Source organism: Balaenoptera musculus, chromosome 7 (genome assembly GCF_009873245.2).
Source record: "Balaenoptera musculus isolate JJ_BM4_2016_0621 chromosome 7, mBalMus1.pri.v3, whole genome shotgun sequence".
In the NCBI taxonomy this organism is placed as follows: domain Eukaryota; kingdom Metazoa; phylum Chordata; class Mammalia; order Artiodactyla; family Balaenopteridae; genus Balaenoptera; species Balaenoptera musculus.
This window is the reverse complement of record NC_045791.1, coordinates 41452008-41469516: the sequence shown is the minus strand read 5'-3', so window position 1 is coordinate 41469516 and position 17509 is coordinate 41452008. Positions and strand designations below refer to the sequence as shown.

Genomic DNA, 17509 nt, shown 5'->3' with positions numbered 1-17509 from the left:
CAGTTAACAACAAGATACCAAATATCCATAGCTCAGCAAGACAGTCACTGCACTAAATTCCTAAGTAATAGTCCACAACCACAAAAAACGGGCAATGCAGCAGAGAATAATCAAAAGCAGCTTCATATTTTCCGGATAAAACAAAGCATTGTTTGTATTGAGGCATTTTTAGAAGGTACCACTGAAAACCAGACTGCAGCCTGGAATGGCTTAAAATACTACATTTAACAATCACATCAATGGCTTTTAAACTTTAGAGGCAAACAGCTTCCTTTTACTACAAATTCAAAGTGAAGGATTAGATGCAAAGCTAACAGATTCAGGACACATTCAAGCTTAGGGACTATCCAATGCCTTAATTAACACCATTAATTACAAGTCTATTGAGCCAACTAGCTGGGTTTTAATGATGAAACGGTGAAGGTCAAAATTTTTAAATAAATTGCTTCAAACTAAGCCCCCCTGCTGAAAAAAGAACACCAATAATTAAACTGAAAGGAAAAGCCTAATAAACAATTATTTTGGCATATTTAGCAACCTTAATCAGTCTATATTTTACTTGAGACAATATCACAATTAAGAGTTCACCAAACTTTGCTCTTCTGCCTCAACTTGGAGCTACTGGGTTGGCCAAAAGGTTTGTTTGTTTTTTCTGTAAGATGACTCTAGTAGCACTTAGTTGTCTTTAACTTCATTCGAAACAATTTTGTTAGATTGTATGTGACAGCTGTCATATCAGCATGCATTTAAAAAAAAAGACATCATAATTGGTGAATTTTTGTGTAGCCGTTTTAATATTGAAGATGGAAGAAAAAAGCAACATTTTCGGCATATTATGCTTTATTATCTCAAGAAAGGTAAAAACACAACTGAAACGCAAAAAAAGATTTGTGCAGTGTATGGAGAAGGTTCTGTGACTGATCGAACATGTCAAAAGTGGTTTGCGAAGTTTCGTGCTGGAGATCTTCCGCTGGACGATGCTTCACAGGCAGGTAGACCAGTTGATCAAATCGAGACACTGAGAACAATCAATGTTATATACCATGCAGGAAACAGCCGACATACTCAAAATATCCAAATCAAGCGTTGAAAATCATTTGCACCAGCTTGGTTATGTTCATCACTTTGATGTTTGGGTTCCACCTAAGTTAAGCGTAAGAAACCTTCTTGACCATATTTCCGCATGGGATTCTCTACTTAAACGTAATGAAAACATTCCATTTTTACAACAAGTTGTGACAGGCGATGAAAAGTGGATACTATACAATAAGGTGGACTGGGGCAAGCGAAATGAACCACCACCAAAGGCTAAAGAAGGTGATGTGTATATGGTCGGATTGAAAGGGAGTCCTCTATTATAAACTCCTTCCAGAAAACCAAACAACTAATTCCAACAAGTACTGCTCCCAGTTAGACCAATTGGAAGCAGCACTTGACGAAAAGAGTCCAAAATTAGTAAACAGAAAAATCATAATCTTCCATCAGGATACCGCAAGACCGCATGTTTCTTTGATGACCAGCCAAAAACCGTTACAGCTTGGCTGGGAAGTTTTGATTCACCCGCTGTATTCACCAAACATTACACCTTCGGATTTCCATTTATTTAGGTCTTTACAAAATTCTCTTAATAGAAAAAATTTCAATTCCCTGGAAGACTGTAAAAGGCACCTGGAACAGTTCTTTGCTCAAAAAGATAAAAAATTTGGGGAAGATGGAATTATGAAGTTGCCTGAAAAATGGCCTAAGGTAGTGGAACAAAAGGGTGAATACGGTGTTCAATAAAGTTCTTGGTGAAAATGAAAAATATGTCTTATTTTTACTTAAAAACCAAATGTACTTTTTGGCCAACCCAATACTTCCACACCAATACAGGGCAAGTAGGAGGGTTGGACAGGGCAAGAGACTACGGTTTCAAGATTAGCAGAGGGCAAAAGGGACACACAGAGAGGGAGAGGGATTAGCCCTTTCTAGGAGGGCAAGAGGCCTTGCCCATCTAATGCTTCCAGATTGGTGTCATTATTTCCAAGGTTAAAAGGAAAAAAACAAAACCATTATCAACAGTGAGATTTGATTACATCGTAGATGTTAGATAAAATTAGGTTTCATTTCTTGGAGACCAGTAGGAAAAAAAGTCCAAAAAACTAGCCAAGCCATGTACTTGCTCTGTGGAAGCAGTAACTATTATAATGAGCTATACTAGATATCTGTGTTGGTTACCTTTTGATGTGGAGAGGACCTGCAAATGTCTACAACCGAGAATCCTCCCTAACGCACATCTTTTTTTTTTTTTTTAATTATTTATTTATTTATTCATCCATTTTTGGCTGTGTTGGGTCTTCCTTGCTGCGCGTGGGCTTTCTCCAGTTGTGGCGAGCAGGGGCCCCTCTTCAATGTGGTGTTCAGGCTTCTCACTGCGGTGGCCTCTCTTGTGGAGTACGGGCTCTAGGCACGCAGGCCCCAGCAGCTGTGGCTCGCAGGCTCAATAGTTGTGGCTCACGGGCTCCAGAGCTCAGGCTCAGCAGTTGTGGCCCACAGGCTCAGCTGCTCCGTGGCATGTGGGATCCTCCTGGACCAGGGCTTGAACCCGTGTCCCCTGCATTGGCAGGCAGACTCTCAACCACTGCGCCACCAGGGAAGTCCCCCTAACGCACATCTTGGTGGGAGATGAAGTCCACCTTGCCCTAGAGAAGCTAAGAAGTCCAAATACACACTTGCTCAGCCTCTCCTACAGCCAGAACCCAGGCATGGGAACCATGTTCAGCCCTTTTGATGTACGTGCCCCACACTTTCAATTTCTCCTTGGTTATTCTTAAGCATTTTCACTTCCAGATAAATTTTAAAATCAACTATGTCAAAAGCAAAACAAAACAGGATTTTTAGGGCAGTGAAAGTACTTGGTATGATACTATAATGGTGAATACATGTCATTATACACTTGGGCAAACCCACAGGATGTCCCACACCAAGAGTGACCCCTAATGTAAACTATGGTCTGCGGGTGATGATGCGTCAATGTAGGTTCATCAGTTGTAACAAACGTACCTCCTTGATGGGAGAACATTGATAATAGGGACGCTAGGAATGAGTGGAGGCATGGGGAATACAGAAAATCTCTGCACCTGCCTCTCAATTTTGCTGTGAATCTAAAACTGGCTCTAAAAAAAATTACGTCTTTAAAAAGAAAATAGTTGGGATTTCATTAGAGATTAAATGGCATGTATAGATAATTTTGTAAGAGCTAGTCAGTTTAAAATAATACATTTGCCTATTCAGGAATACAGTATTTCTTTCCATTTATTCAGGTCTTCCCTTAAGTCCTTCAACAAAGTTTTATTATTTTCTTCAATATAAGGCTTGTACCTTTCTTCTTAGGTTGATATTTAAAGTTTCTGTTTCTATTATAAAATGGAACTGTTTTCCTTTTCATTTTCTAAACAGTGCTGCTATACAGAAAAGATATGAATTTCCTAAGCTGCTCTTATATCCACTCTAAACTCTTACTAGGTCCAGGTTTGATATCAATACTCTGAAAGTTTAAGAGTTCAGTAATTACTTTTAAATTAAGGAACTTTAATGATAGTGACATGAAAGTTTGCTGATAGTAAAGGTCATTTACACACGTGGTAGAAGGTTGTAGACCTCTCTAGAGAGCCTCAAAATAAAGATAACACCTCATCCGCTTGTTTTAGATCAAGGCCCTAACAGCAGGGAAAGAAAAAATAGATGCCCTCATCTGGCCTTCCCCACATTATGGTTTAATATTGATTTTTGCTCCCTTAGGCCTGACTCAAGGTCAAGAGAACTCATTTGCACTGATGGACTAGTGGAAACAGATAAATGTAGTTTCCCAAAAAATTTTAAAGTTTTTAATATTGCATTCTCCAGTGTGATTCTACAGCCTCCAGAAAATACTTTTTGCTCAGCTATAAGCATTTCCTAGGTAAAAAAAAAAAAAAAAATCATAAAAAAATAATTTTGCTATTTTTAGAGCTGACTCAATGACTTCCAATAACTTTCAATAATTTAATATCTCACTGTACATAATACTTGAAATATCCTTATATACATATAACTTAAATTTCAATACCTGCTAGAATTTTACCAATAAAGTGACATTTTCTTTTAGGGACAGGCGCTCAGAGTATAAAAACTTTTCAATACTTATGAAAAGTATTTGTTTTCTTTTGAAGAATAGTAAGTTTAACTCAGTGATTTTCCAAATTCTCAAAATAGGTTCAACATAAGAGTGTAGCTCAAGATTGTCTGAACAGCAACAGTCAGCTCTACCCACCACCAGAGCCTTCCATCAAGCCTCTTCGATAGCCTCAAACACCAGAGGGCAGACAGCAGAAGCAAGAAAAACTACAATCCTGGAGCCTGTGGAACAAAAACCACATTCACAGAAAGATAGACAAGATGAAAAGGCAGAGGGCTATATACCAGATGAAGGAACAAGATAAAACCCCAGAAAAACAACTAAATGAAGTGGAGATAGGCAACCTTCCAGAAAAAGAATTCAGAATAATGATAGTGAAGATGATCCAGGACCTCGGAATAAGAATGGAGGTAAAGATCAAGAAGATGCAAGAAATGTTTAACAAACACCTAGAAGAATTAAAGAACAAACAAACAAAGATGAACAATACAATAACTGAAATGAAAACTACACTAGAAGGAATCAATAGCAGAATAACTGAGGCAGAAGAACAGATAAGTGACCGGGAAGACAGAATGGTGGAATCCACTGCTGCGGAACAGACTAAAGAATAAAGAATGAAAAGAAATGAAGACAGCCTAAGAGACCTCTGGGACAACATTAAATGCAACAACATTCGCATTATAGGGGTCCCAGGAGGAGAAGAGAGAGAGAAAGACCAGAGAAAATATTTGAAGAGATTATAGTCAAAAACTTCCTTAACATGGGAAAGGAAATAGCCACCCAAGTCCAGGAAGCGCAGAGAGTCCCATACAGGATAAACCCAAGGAGAAACACGCCGAGACACATAGTAATCAAATTGGCAAAAATTAAAGACAAATTATTGAAAGCAGCAAGAGAAAAACGACAAATAACATACAAGGGAACTCCCATAAGGTTACCAGCTGCTTTCTCAGCAGAAACTCTACAAGCCAGAAGGGAGTGGCATGATATACTTAAAGTGATGAAAGGGAAGAATCTACAACCAAGATTACTCTACCCAGCAAGGATCTCATTTAGATTTGATGGAGAAATCAAAAACTTTACAGACAAGCAAAAGCTAAGAGAATTCAGCACCACCAAACCAGCTCTACAACAAATGCTACAGGAACTTCTCTAAGTGGGAAACACAAGAGAAGAAAAGGACCTACAAAAACAAACCCAAAACAATTAAGAAAATGGTCATAGGAACATACATATTGATAATTACCTTAAACGTGAATGGATTAAATGTTCCAACCAAAAGACACAGGCTTGCTGAATGGATACAAAAACAAGACCCATATATATGCTGTCTACAAGAGACCCACTTCAGACCTAGGGACACATTCAGACTGAAAGTGAGGGGATGGAAAAAGATATTCTATGCAAATGGAAATCAAAAGAAAGCTGGAGTAGCTATACTCATATCAGATAAAATAGACTTTAAAATAAAGAATGTTACAAGAGACAAGGAAGGACACTACATAATGATCAAGGGATCAATCCAAGAAGAAGATATAACAATTATAAATATATATGCACCCAACATAGGAGCACCTCAAAACATAAGGCAACTGCTAACAGCTATAAAAGAGGAAATCGACAGTAACACAATAATAGTGGGGGACTTTAACACCTCACTTACACCAATGGACAGATCATCCAAAATGAAAATAAATAAGGAAACAGAAGCTTTAAATGACACAATAGACCAGATAGATTTAATTGATATTTATAGGACATTCCATCCAAAAACAGCAGATTACACTTTCTTCTCAAGTGCGCATGGAACATTCTCCAGGATAGATCACATCTTGGGTCAAAAATCAAGCCTCAGTAAATTTTAAGAAAATTGAAATCATATCAAGCATCTTTTCTGACCACAACGCTATGAGATTAGAAATGAATTACAGGGAAAAAAACGTGAAAAGCACAAACACATGGAGGCTGAACAATACGTTACTAAATAACCAAGAGATCACTGAAGAAATCAAAGAGGAAATCAAAAAATACCTAGAGACAAATGACAATGAAAACACGACAATCCAAAACCTATGGGATGCAGCAAAAGCAGTTCTAAGAGGGAAGTTGATAGCTATACAAGCCTACCTAAAGAAACAAGAAAAATCTCAAGTAAACAATCTAACCTTACACCTAAAGGAACTAGAGAAAGAAGAACAAACAAAACCCAAACTTAACAGAAGGAAAGAAATCATAAAGATCAGAGCAGAAATAAATGAAATAGAAACAAAGAAAACAATAGCAAAGATCAATAAAACTAAAAGCTGGTTCTTTGAGAAGATAAACAAAATTGATGAGCCATTAGCCAAACTCATCAAGAAAATGAGGGAGAGGACTCAAATCAATAAAATTAGAAATGAAAAAGGAGAAGTTACAACAGACACTGCAGAAATACAAAGCATCCTAAGAGACTACTATAAGCAACTCTATGCCAATAAAATGGACAACCTGGAAGAAATGGACAAATTCTTAGAAAGGTATAACCTTCCAAGACTGAACCAGGAAGAAATAGAAAATATGAACAGACCAATCACAAGGAATGAAATTGAAACTGTGATCAAAAATCTTCCAACAAACAAAAGTCCAGGACCAGATGGCTTCACAGGTGAATTCTATCAAACATTTAGAGAAGAGCTAACACCCATCCTTCTCAAACTCTTCCAAAAAATTGCAGAGGAAGGAACACTCCCAAACTCATTCTAGGAGACCACCATCACCCTGATACCAAAACCAGACAAAGATACCACAAAAACAGAAAATTACAGACCAATATCACTGATGAATATAGAGGCAAAAATCCTCAACAAAATACTAGCAAACAGAATCCAACAACACATTAAAAGGATCATACACCACGATCAAGTGGGATTTATCCCAGGGATGCAAGGATTCTTCAATATATGCAAATCAATCAATGTGATACACCATATTAACAAACTGAAGAATAAAAACCATATGATCATCTCAACAGATGCAGAAAAAGCTTTTGACAAAATTCAACACCCATTTATGATGAAAACTCTCCAGAAAGTGGGCATAGAGGGAACCTACCTCAACATAATAAAAGGCCATATACGACAAACCCACAGCAAACATCATTGTCAATGGTGAAAAACTGAAAGCATTTCCTCTAAGATCAGGAACGAGACAAGGATGTCCACTCTCACCACTATTATTCAACATAGTTTTGGAAGTCCTAGCCACGGCAATCAGAGAAGAAAAAGAAATAAAAGGAATACAGATTGGAGAAGAAGAAGTAAAACTGTCACTGTTTGCAGATGACATGATACTATACATAGAGAATCCTAAAACTGCCACCAGAAAACTGCTAGAGCTAATCAGTGAATATGGTAAAGTTGCAGGATACAAAATTAATGCACAGAAATCTCTTGCATTCCTATACACTAATGATGAAAAATCTGAAAGAGAAATTATGGAAACTCTCCCATTTACCATTGCAACAAATAGAATAAAATACCTAGGAATAAACCTACCTAAGGAGACAAAAAACCTGTATGCAGAAAACTATAAGACACTGATGAAAGAAATTAAAGATGATACCAACAGATGGAGAGATATACCATGTTCTTGGATTGGAAGAATCAACATTGTGAAAATGACTATACTACCCAAAGCAATCTACAGATTCAATGCAATCCCTATCAAATTACCAATGGCATTTTTTTACAGAACTAGAACAATCATCTTAAAATTTGTATGGAGACATAAAAGACCCCGAATAGCCAAAGCAGTCCTGAGGGAAAAAAACGGAGCTGGAGGAATCAGACTCCCTGACTTCAGACTATACTACAAAGCTACAGTAATCAAGACAATATGGTACTGGCACAAAAACAGAAACATAGATAGATCAATGGAACAAGATAGAAAGCCCAGAGATAAACCCACGCACCTATGGTCAACTAATCTATGACAAAGGAGGCAAAGATATACAATGGAGAAAAGACAGTCTCTTCAATAAGTGGTGCTGGGAAAACTGGACAGCTACATGTAAAAGAATGAAATTAGAATACTCCATAACACCATACACAAAAATAAACTCAAAATGGATTAGAGACCTAAATGTAAGACCGGACACTATAAAACTCTTAGAGGAAAACATAGGAAGAACACTCTTTGACATAAATCACAGCATGATCTTTTTTGATCCACCTCCTAGAGTAACGGAAATAAAAACAAAAATAAACAAATGGGACCTAATGAAACTTCAAAGCTTTTGCACAGCAAAGGAAACCATAAACAAGATGAAAAGACAACCCTCAGAATGGGAGAGAATATTTGCAAACGAATCAACGGACAAAGGATTAATCTCCAAAATATATAAACAGCTCATGCAGCTCAACATTAAAGAAACAAACAACCCAATCCAAAATTGGGCAGAAGATCTAAATAGACATTTCTCCAAAGAAGACATACAGATGGCCAAGAAGCACATGAAAAGCTGCTCAACATCACTAATTATTAGAGAAATGCAAATCAAAACTACAATGAGGTATCACCTCACACCAGTTAGAATGGGCATCATCAGAAAATCTACAAACAACAAATGCTGGAGAGGGTGTGGAGAAAAGGGAACCCTCCTGCACTGTTGGTAGGAATGTAAACTGATACAGCCACTATGGAGAACAATATGGAGGTTCCTTAAAAAACTAAAAATAGAATTACCATATGATCCAGCAATCCCACTACTGGGCATATACCCAGAGAAACCCGTAATTCAAAAACACACATGCACCCCAATATTCATTGCAGCACTATTTACAATAGCCAGGTCATGGAAGCAACCTAAATGCCCATCGACAGACAAATGGATAAAGAAGTTGTGGTACATATATACAATGGAATATTACTCAGCCATAAAAAGGAACGAAATTGGGTCATTTGTTGAGACGTGGATGGATCTAGAGACTGTCATACAGAGTGAAGTAAGTCAGAAAGAGAAAAACAAATATCGTATATTAACGCATGTATGTGGAACCTAGAAAAATGGTACAGATGAACCGGTTTGCAGGACAGAAGTTGAGACACAGATGTAGAGAACGGGCATATGGACACCAAGGGGGGAAAACTGCGGTGGGGTGGGGGTGGTGCTGTGCTGAATTGGGAGATTGGGATTGACATGTATACACTGATGTGTATAAAATTGATGACTGATTAAAAAAAAAAAAAAAGAATCTCTAAGAAGGGAATAGTTTTAAAAAAAAAGATTGTAAAAACCATCTACAAAGGGTATGAAAAGCTGAACTCAAAATTTTAGACAAATATTTTCTAAATTTCTGTGACTGTGAGTTCAAGTACGTAAAAATGAATTTTCCTTTGTCTTGACAACAAAGATTGGTTTAATTGGAAACAGTAGAGCAAAATTTTTCCATATTGCAGCAGATATTATTACCCCAAGTTTCACAGCGGTCTCAGTAGATTAGCCAGCTTTAATTTACAGAGAAACTTAGCTGTGATTTACTTATATAATGAGAGCTGGCACAGAGCTCAACACATGAATGGTCAAATTCCAAGTATTTTCCCCAGTCATCTTGTGACATAACTTCGTCAAGATTTAAAATTCCATCTGCTTTGTTCCCCAGTGGAATACAACCAGGTTCTAGTTAAGAGAAAAAAGGCATACACCATACAGATGTTTTATGAGAAATGTTCCCATTGCTCTTTCAAGTTGGTTTGCATTAGTGAAAAGCCAAAGGGTGGGAATTATTATGAAGGAATGATTCAGAAAACACAATAGTTGCTCTTAAAGACCAAAGGGGGAAATAAACCCCAAATAATATGCTCTACAACTGGAAAAGTTTCAAACGCAAACAATGTTCACTGTCTGGCCCATCTGAAAGGCAGGGTGCCGAAAATCATTAACATACTGTAATTTCACATGAGTCTGGCACGGATCAAAGAGGATGGTAAGCCTGTTGTGAAAGACTCCATTACTAAGCAGAGAGTTTTGGCTTGGAGACCCTGGCCCTGAGAAAAATAACCCACTGGTTGGCAGCTCCAGTCCAACAGACAGCTTTAGGATCTAACTTTATCCTGGAAATTACAAAGGCATGTAAAGAAGCAAATAACATAGTTCCTAGGATGAGTGTCAGTTGAGCCAAAACTGGGGAAAAATTTTTTGTTGTTGTTTTTAAGACAGTTTTTCAAGAACTAAAGGGAAGGATGTTTTGGCCTTAACCCAGCACAGGGTGAAGGGCCCCCTGGATAGAAATTATATGAACTGAAAATTCTCCGTAGTAACAATTCTAATTAATTATTCAAAGCTAGGAGTTGATTTTCTAAGGTTAAGAGCTAACTATGGTCTCCTGTTTCTATCATCAAAAACTGGTTTCTTCTTTTCTTTGCATCTGCTTAGCCAGGCATTAATGAAAGGCTTTTAATGGAATCTTATCAGCAACTTTACAACAAAGTCTCTACTTTTAAGGTTAAGTTTGCCTTTTGCAGGTTTGGTTAAAGGGAAATTAATAATAGAAAATTTGTCAAGGTTCCACATAATCAAAAAGTTTACAAGTCCACTTATTCTTTTACAGAAACAACATATATAACAATATTACCACAAGGCATTACAAGATCTTTTGAATTAAAGAGTTAACTATAATTCAGCCTACTTATTTATACCTTAATAGAAATTAAAACTGAAGTGTTATTCAATATACAATAACTCAGAAACCAGCCGTTCTCTGACTCTGGATTAACATGAGTTTACGGAGTGAAATGGCACATTTCAGGGAAATTGATCCATGCTAACAGATTTTTATTGTGCGATACAGGTAGATAACATGTAGTTTTTCTGGTGAATGGTCACCAAAATAACCTTAGAGTAGCTTATCACACGGAATGCAGTGTAGAGTCACAATGACCACATATGCACCAGAACTCTACAAACAGGAATGAAATCCAAGCCAAATTAAGTAGCTCTCATCATAATGAAAACTAGCAGCCTGGCACTGAGTGTGGCGACACCTGTTAGGGGGAAAATTTGATACTCAAAAGATGAGGACCAGTCAGCCAGCAGTTGGTCAAACATATAAAATGCAAGCACGCGTGGGAAAAGAGAAAGCGCTTTCTAGAAATCAAACTCCTGGACACACCTGCTCTCCCTCAATGCCTATAACTCTGCCTCTGGATCTGAATGACCTGTTAAAATTATGACCCTGACAAGTCTTCTGGGAAAGGATTTGGTTCAGAACCCAAACTCAATCTTCAAAGTCACTTCCCAGGAGAAAGCTCACGAATATATTTAGTTTCTCATGGCCTCCAGGTTGCTGTTTCTTCTAACCCATATCACTTCTCTGACCCATTCCCAAGGCAATAGCATCTGCCCCGCCTGGATTAAGTGGGGCCTTGCTGGCTCACACCTACCATGTTTGCTCAGCTCAACTCAATCCTGGACACATACCTGTTTCCTTCTTGCTTCCCTTTCCTCCCTCTCGGCTCTTCTTCAGCACAGCCTTTAACATTTTCAACACTCTTTCGCTTCTAAAGAGAAAAGGAGGAGAGGGGAGAGGAATTAGGTATTATAAATTGGAACATAACTTGCATATTGACACAAACAGTAACTTGTCTTCAAACAAACAGATCACTTAGGATAATATAAAGGTACCTTGAGTTTTACATCAATTTTCTATGAATAAACTAACACGGGGAACTAAATGCTAAAGACACAAGGAGAGTTTTATAATGTTTAATGAAGTGATCAGAAGTTCACCATCTTGTTATAAAAGTTAAAAAAAAAACAACAGCGCATTCTCAGCATTCCACATCGAATTAAGGTTATGAGGCTAAATCTGGACACGTTACTGTAAGATATCTGGCATAGGAATGTGGGTCTCCCAACCCCCATTCATCAAAAGAAAACATTAAGACAATCAAAAAGATAGTGGTTAAGAAGGAAAGCTACATGGTTAAAGGCATGTTTTACAGATGCTACTGATTATATAACCATAAGGAAAACATTTTGGAAGGTTAATCAGAATGAAACATACCTTAAAAACATTTGCAAAATAAATACAGTGGGAACACATTTCAACACTGATGTCGGGGTGTCTGATCAAACAGCACACACTGCAATGGGTTTTTACCACATATTGTTATGACTTTTGCGCGGGGGTGGGGGGAGGTAAGAAGAACAGGCCTGCAGCTGAATCCTTTAAATAATGAGCTGTATTTTTAAGCAGGGTTGTACTGAGCACGTAAAAACAACACAATGGCCCAGGCCTAAGATGAAACATAAAACCACCCCTCCAGCAAAGAGACAGACAAAAGGACCATTATTTCATCAGTTAGTCAGTCTCCTCCAGCTCTCTCTTCCCTCCACTAACTCAGATGAGATGGCTAGACAACGGCCAAAACAGTAACAAATCTGAGCGGGTTGTGTTACCATCACACCCTTGTTAACGCACTAAGGAGAAGCAGGTAGAAGGCGGCAAGTAGCTTACTGCTGAAAAAAAACAAAGAGGGGATGACTCCTCTGTAGAAAACCTGCCTTGTTAGCATCAACGTTTCCAGTGGTCTCCGTATAACGCCCCGCACAAGTGCTCGACCCCAGAGTTGAGCCGAGGTTTTGTGGAGCCCACTGAGAGGGAGAAAGGGTCCCAAAGTGCTGCCATGCACAACATAAGCACACAGGGTGACCTTTCTTATCATTGGGTCCAGGCCTGTATTTATTTTTCCAAGCCCTTTGTTTTCCTGATGAAGAAACAGAGACCCTGGGAGGCTGACTTGCCCCAGGGTCACGCAGCTAATTAACAGCAGGGCCAGAATCCAAATCTGCGGACTCCCAGCAAGGGTCCTCCTTCTTCCCCAGTGCTGGCCTCTCTGCTTAGAGCAATGAAAGCTTTGGGAAACAGCAATCAAACAATCCAAAAAATTAACAACAAACCAACCAACCTGAAAGATACTAGGAAGTAAATATCTTAAGCAGAATTTGGAGAAAGCCATAGTGAAGCTTATTAGGGTTAACTCGTCTTACAAACAAGTCTTCACACACAAAAGGAGCATGGCTTAGAGCCTAATTCTTTTTAAAAATGCTACTTGAATGGACCCCTGTGAAAAGACTTGGGTTTCACTAAAGGGCAAACACTGAATCTGGAAGTGGGCCACAGTGTGCTTCCATAGGGGAGCTGTGGAAACACAAATTTCTCCTGACAGTCATGCTTGAAGGAAACAATACAAAATGTTGTAGCATAAAAAACGGTAGGAAAAGTTAAAAAATAAATAGATGCCTGGTAAGCACAGACATTTTCTTCTCCAAATTAAAAAAAATCAACCAACCCTTCAGGCGTTGTCATTTAGCAAAGACTACATACTAAAGAAATAAGAGAAAAATATCAACGGAGCCAGGCCAGCAAAGCTTGGCCAAGGTCCTTAGGGAACTTTTCCCCTGTGTTTCCCTGGATCACTGAACAGCTCAGGCCCCACCACGGCGGCGGTGAAGCTGCCCCTGATTAATCACCCTTGTCACCACCAACCCACCACAGATCTACAATGCCACTTGGAAGACACAGCCCACAGGGCAAGGAGTGGCAGACACGGACTTGGGCATCTCATCCCAGACACCTTAGATGCCTATTTTTGGGAGCTCAGCTCTTTTCAGGATAGTGAAATCTTCCCCATCAGTGGTCTCAAGTGAAGAGGCTATCAGATATTCGCTCTAAGTTCTTCTCCCAGTTCTTGTTTTCCTCCCTAAATAGTAGTAACTCAAGGGAAAGAGCTTAAATTTATTCTCTAAAAGATATTCAAACTGCACATGGAGAAACTTTAACTGATTATATCTGGGTGCAAAAATTAAGGAACCCCCATACACACACAAGCTGGAAAGGAAAAAAAGAAGACTGCTCCCCGTGGGTTAAATTGTGAAATTAATACAGATCAGAGTAGAGCTGTGCAAAGTCCCAATCAGTCATAGCCTGAAAGATGTAACTGGAACTTGACATTCATCAATAGACCCTTTAAAGACTATGCCCATCTGAAGCGAGGTGGTCAGAAAAAGCAACTATAGTAGTAGGCTGGAGGGGCCAACACTGGCAGTATAGTCCAGAGAAGATTATCTACACACCTGACAGTACCTGTGAACTTATAAATACATACTCCCACATCCAGTTCTGAAAATAGGCCCATCAGGCTATGGGACCCAGTGCTATTAAACGCTGGCATCATAACTACTTCCCCTTCTTCTCATCCTGTTCTCAAGGAGCAGTGCCTCTTAATTTGGCTTTTTCACCTAACAACAGTGGGGGAGAGTGTGCCGGTCTAGTCCACCCAACACAATTGTCTAGCTTGTTGACAGACATGATTCTGGGAATAAATTAATAAACCAGTGTTCTGGCTTTAAACAAAAGCTCTCATGAGCTTTGTCCAAGGGCGGCACTTTGCCAAGTATCATCTATTTAAGACATAAAGAATATTAAGTTTCTGATTCCAGTTTGAGTACCAAAAGGAAGACAGTGGTAAATTCTTGAATGCAAATGCCACCGTGAAGCAGTCTTACGAGGGCAGCCAGCGGGCTCTCCCTGAATGACACCTTCTGCATCACTTCCCTTCCTGTAGCAACTTCAACTACTGACAATTTTCCCCTAAAAAGGGTGAACACTGCCCTGCTACAGAAGTGAACCACATAGAAATGATGCAAACCAGCCTTCCAGACACAAAAAAAGAAACTGCCAGAAGCTATCAAGTTCCTACTAGAGGACCATACATGTAAGGAAGTTCTTATGGACAAGCATAATAGGATAAAACAAGAAATGCTGTCCTTTTTCACTTTAAATACTATAGATCAAAAGGCACAGGTGTAACTCAAATAAATACTGGCCAAATAGAATCCCTCAATTTCTGCCCCATAAAACTTTAGCTTCTATCACACAAGTAGTATAAATATATGGCTGGATTTAAGTATTTCAAAATAAATCTTTGATGGCACTTCCCTGGTGGCACAGTGGTTAGGAATCCGCCTGCCAATGCAGGGGACCCGGGTTCGAGCCCTGGTCCAGGGAGATCCCACTTGCCATGGAGCAACTAAGCCCGTGCGCCACAACTACTGAGCCTGCGCTCTAGAACCCGCGAGCCACAACTACTGAGCCCGCACGCTGAAACTACTGAAGCCCGCGCCTAGAGCCCGTGCTCCGCAATAAGAGAAGCCACCACAATGAGAAGCCCGCGCAATGCAACGAAGAGTAGCCCCTGCTCACCGCTACTAGAGAAAGACCGCATGCAGCAAGGAAGACCCAATGGAGCCAAAACTAATTAATTTTTTTAAAAAAAGAATGAATAAGTCCTATTTAAAAATAAAAAATAAATAAAAATAAATCTTTGAAAAAGTAGAGAACTTCAGCTCTCATTTCTTTATATACTTTTGAGGAAGAGAGAAAAGACCAGCCTCTAGATTACAACTGAAATGATCTAATGGGAGAAAATTTCCTATAATGTTCATTTAAAAGAAAATAAAATATGAGTATATGACATTACCTTTAGGTCAATGATCTGAAGTCACCTAAATTTCCTTATTTTTCTACTATCATTCGACATCTAAGTTTCCCAAATGCCATAGATTCTTCTTTTCAAAACCCACAGAAGTTAAACCAACTATTGAGCTTACTTTTACTTCTTAGATTTCTCCTTTAACACATAAACTCTTTGGAGATAGGCACAATGTCTCCATGTTATATGTTAAATAAGCATTCTGCAGTGATTACAAGGGTATATAAAATATAACAAAAGTTATCCTAGATTAAACAGTGAGATGATTTAAAAATAAGAGAAAAATCTATTTCAGTTTGCAATCCCAATGGCAGTATCATAACCATGACCACCTTGTCTGAAATCATAGAATAACACCAGCCTTAAACCTTTCCTCTTCTGGAGTGCCATACCACCTATTTATGAAATTTCAAATCGGCTCCGTGAGCTGAGGGCAGGGACTATGTTTATTCTTTAATAGATACAAACAGAAGCCGGAACACAGCCTTCCCACACACTCTGTTCTCAATATTTGTTGACAGATTTAACTAGGCTGCAATGAACACAGATGAGCCATTTCCTCCAAATCAAGCAATTAACCAACATTTATAGCAGTTTATAAATTACAAAGAATATTCCTATATATTCTCATTTGCAAGGAATGCAAGAAAACAGTTAAATCCAAGAAATACTTGGGAGGAAAATGCTGCATTTCATAATGTCCCTTCATGTCCACACTCGAGTCAGCCTTAAAAATCTCAAAATAATAAACCCTTATTATCCAGTTATCCTGGACACCTAAACACACGCTCTGTCCTCACTCCACTGAAAGGAGCTTCTTGCATCAAACCATCCATCTGACCTCAAAGCAAAGCAGTCTCAGAAGGTGCCTCCTTTCTTTTGCCAAAATAAATAAAGCCAGAGTAGCAATATCTACAAGTGAAACACTGGAAAGTAAGATGCACATGATCATTAAGAAATTTTTTTTTTTTATTTAAGAGAAGAGATACATCAAAAACATCTTCAATTTTAGGGGCTCAAAAACGACTCCACCTAATAAGATTAAGACTCACCTACACTATAGCCATGTCTTCTGTAGTACTGCCTTTAGAACTTTCCTTTGCATTGGCAACCTTTAGCGTTTATCAAAAGAAAGGAAATGGGTGGTGGTGATGGGTGGGGAGGTGCTGTCTAAAGCAGCCTACAGAATAAATAATACAGTAGAGAGGAAGTAAGAGAAAACAAAGCAGGACAGAGACCACAAAAGGAAACAAAGCCCTGCTAGAGAGGGCAATGGCTGCTGCTGGAAATTCACGGAAAACTGTCTTCTAGAAGCTTCCTGAAAGCAAGAGCCATATCTTGACATTCTTTTAAAGATCCCAGGAGGCTGGGGAAAAACCAACTCTTGAGAATACTTGAAATTCCAGGAGGTCTCTCTCCCATTCCGCCCCCGCCCCCCCCCCCCCAGTAGAAGGAGCCTAGGAATTAGGAGACCTGGTCCTGGCATTGTGACTGGGAACAAGTTACCAAACTTCTCTAGGATTCAGACGCCTCGTCCAGGAAAGCTGGGGGAGAGGAGAAGGGGTTATTGATCAAGAAACCAGAAAGCAATGGTGATGGTAAGTAAAAAAGCGGCCCTTGGTATTGCTTAACATGCAGAGCTGGGAAACAGGACATCATTCGGCTGTGATTTATCCCCTAAGACACATAGACCCAACCATTTGGTCCTCTTTATTCAAAGCCATTCTACAAATTGTATCTCTAATTCTGCTGTTCTTTTCTTTAGAGTTAGGTTTGTCTTATACTCAAACCTGACGTCTTTTTGCCTAAGTTATTAAA

General features: G+C 38.9%; 1 protein-coding gene across 8 annotated transcripts in view; it reads right to left on the bottom strand.

The window, feature by feature from the left end:
• Window positions 1-17509, bottom strand: part of TANC1 (tetratricopeptide repeat, ankyrin repeat and coiled-coil containing 1) — a 240369-nt gene that overhangs the window by 153281 nt on the left and 69579 nt on the right. For 7 of the 8 annotated variants that reach the window (XM_036858841.1, XM_036858849.1, XM_036858848.1 and 4 more), the window contains one exon: window positions 11616-11695. In XM_036858841.1, coding sequence (XP_036714736.1) covers window positions 11616-11676 — 61 coding nt within the window. In that variant the 5' untranslated portion in view covers window positions 11677-11695. Of the gene's footprint in view, window positions 1-11615; window positions 11696-16743; window positions 16784-17509 lie in introns of those variants that run through there. The other variant, XM_036858844.1, reaches the window with a different exon arrangement.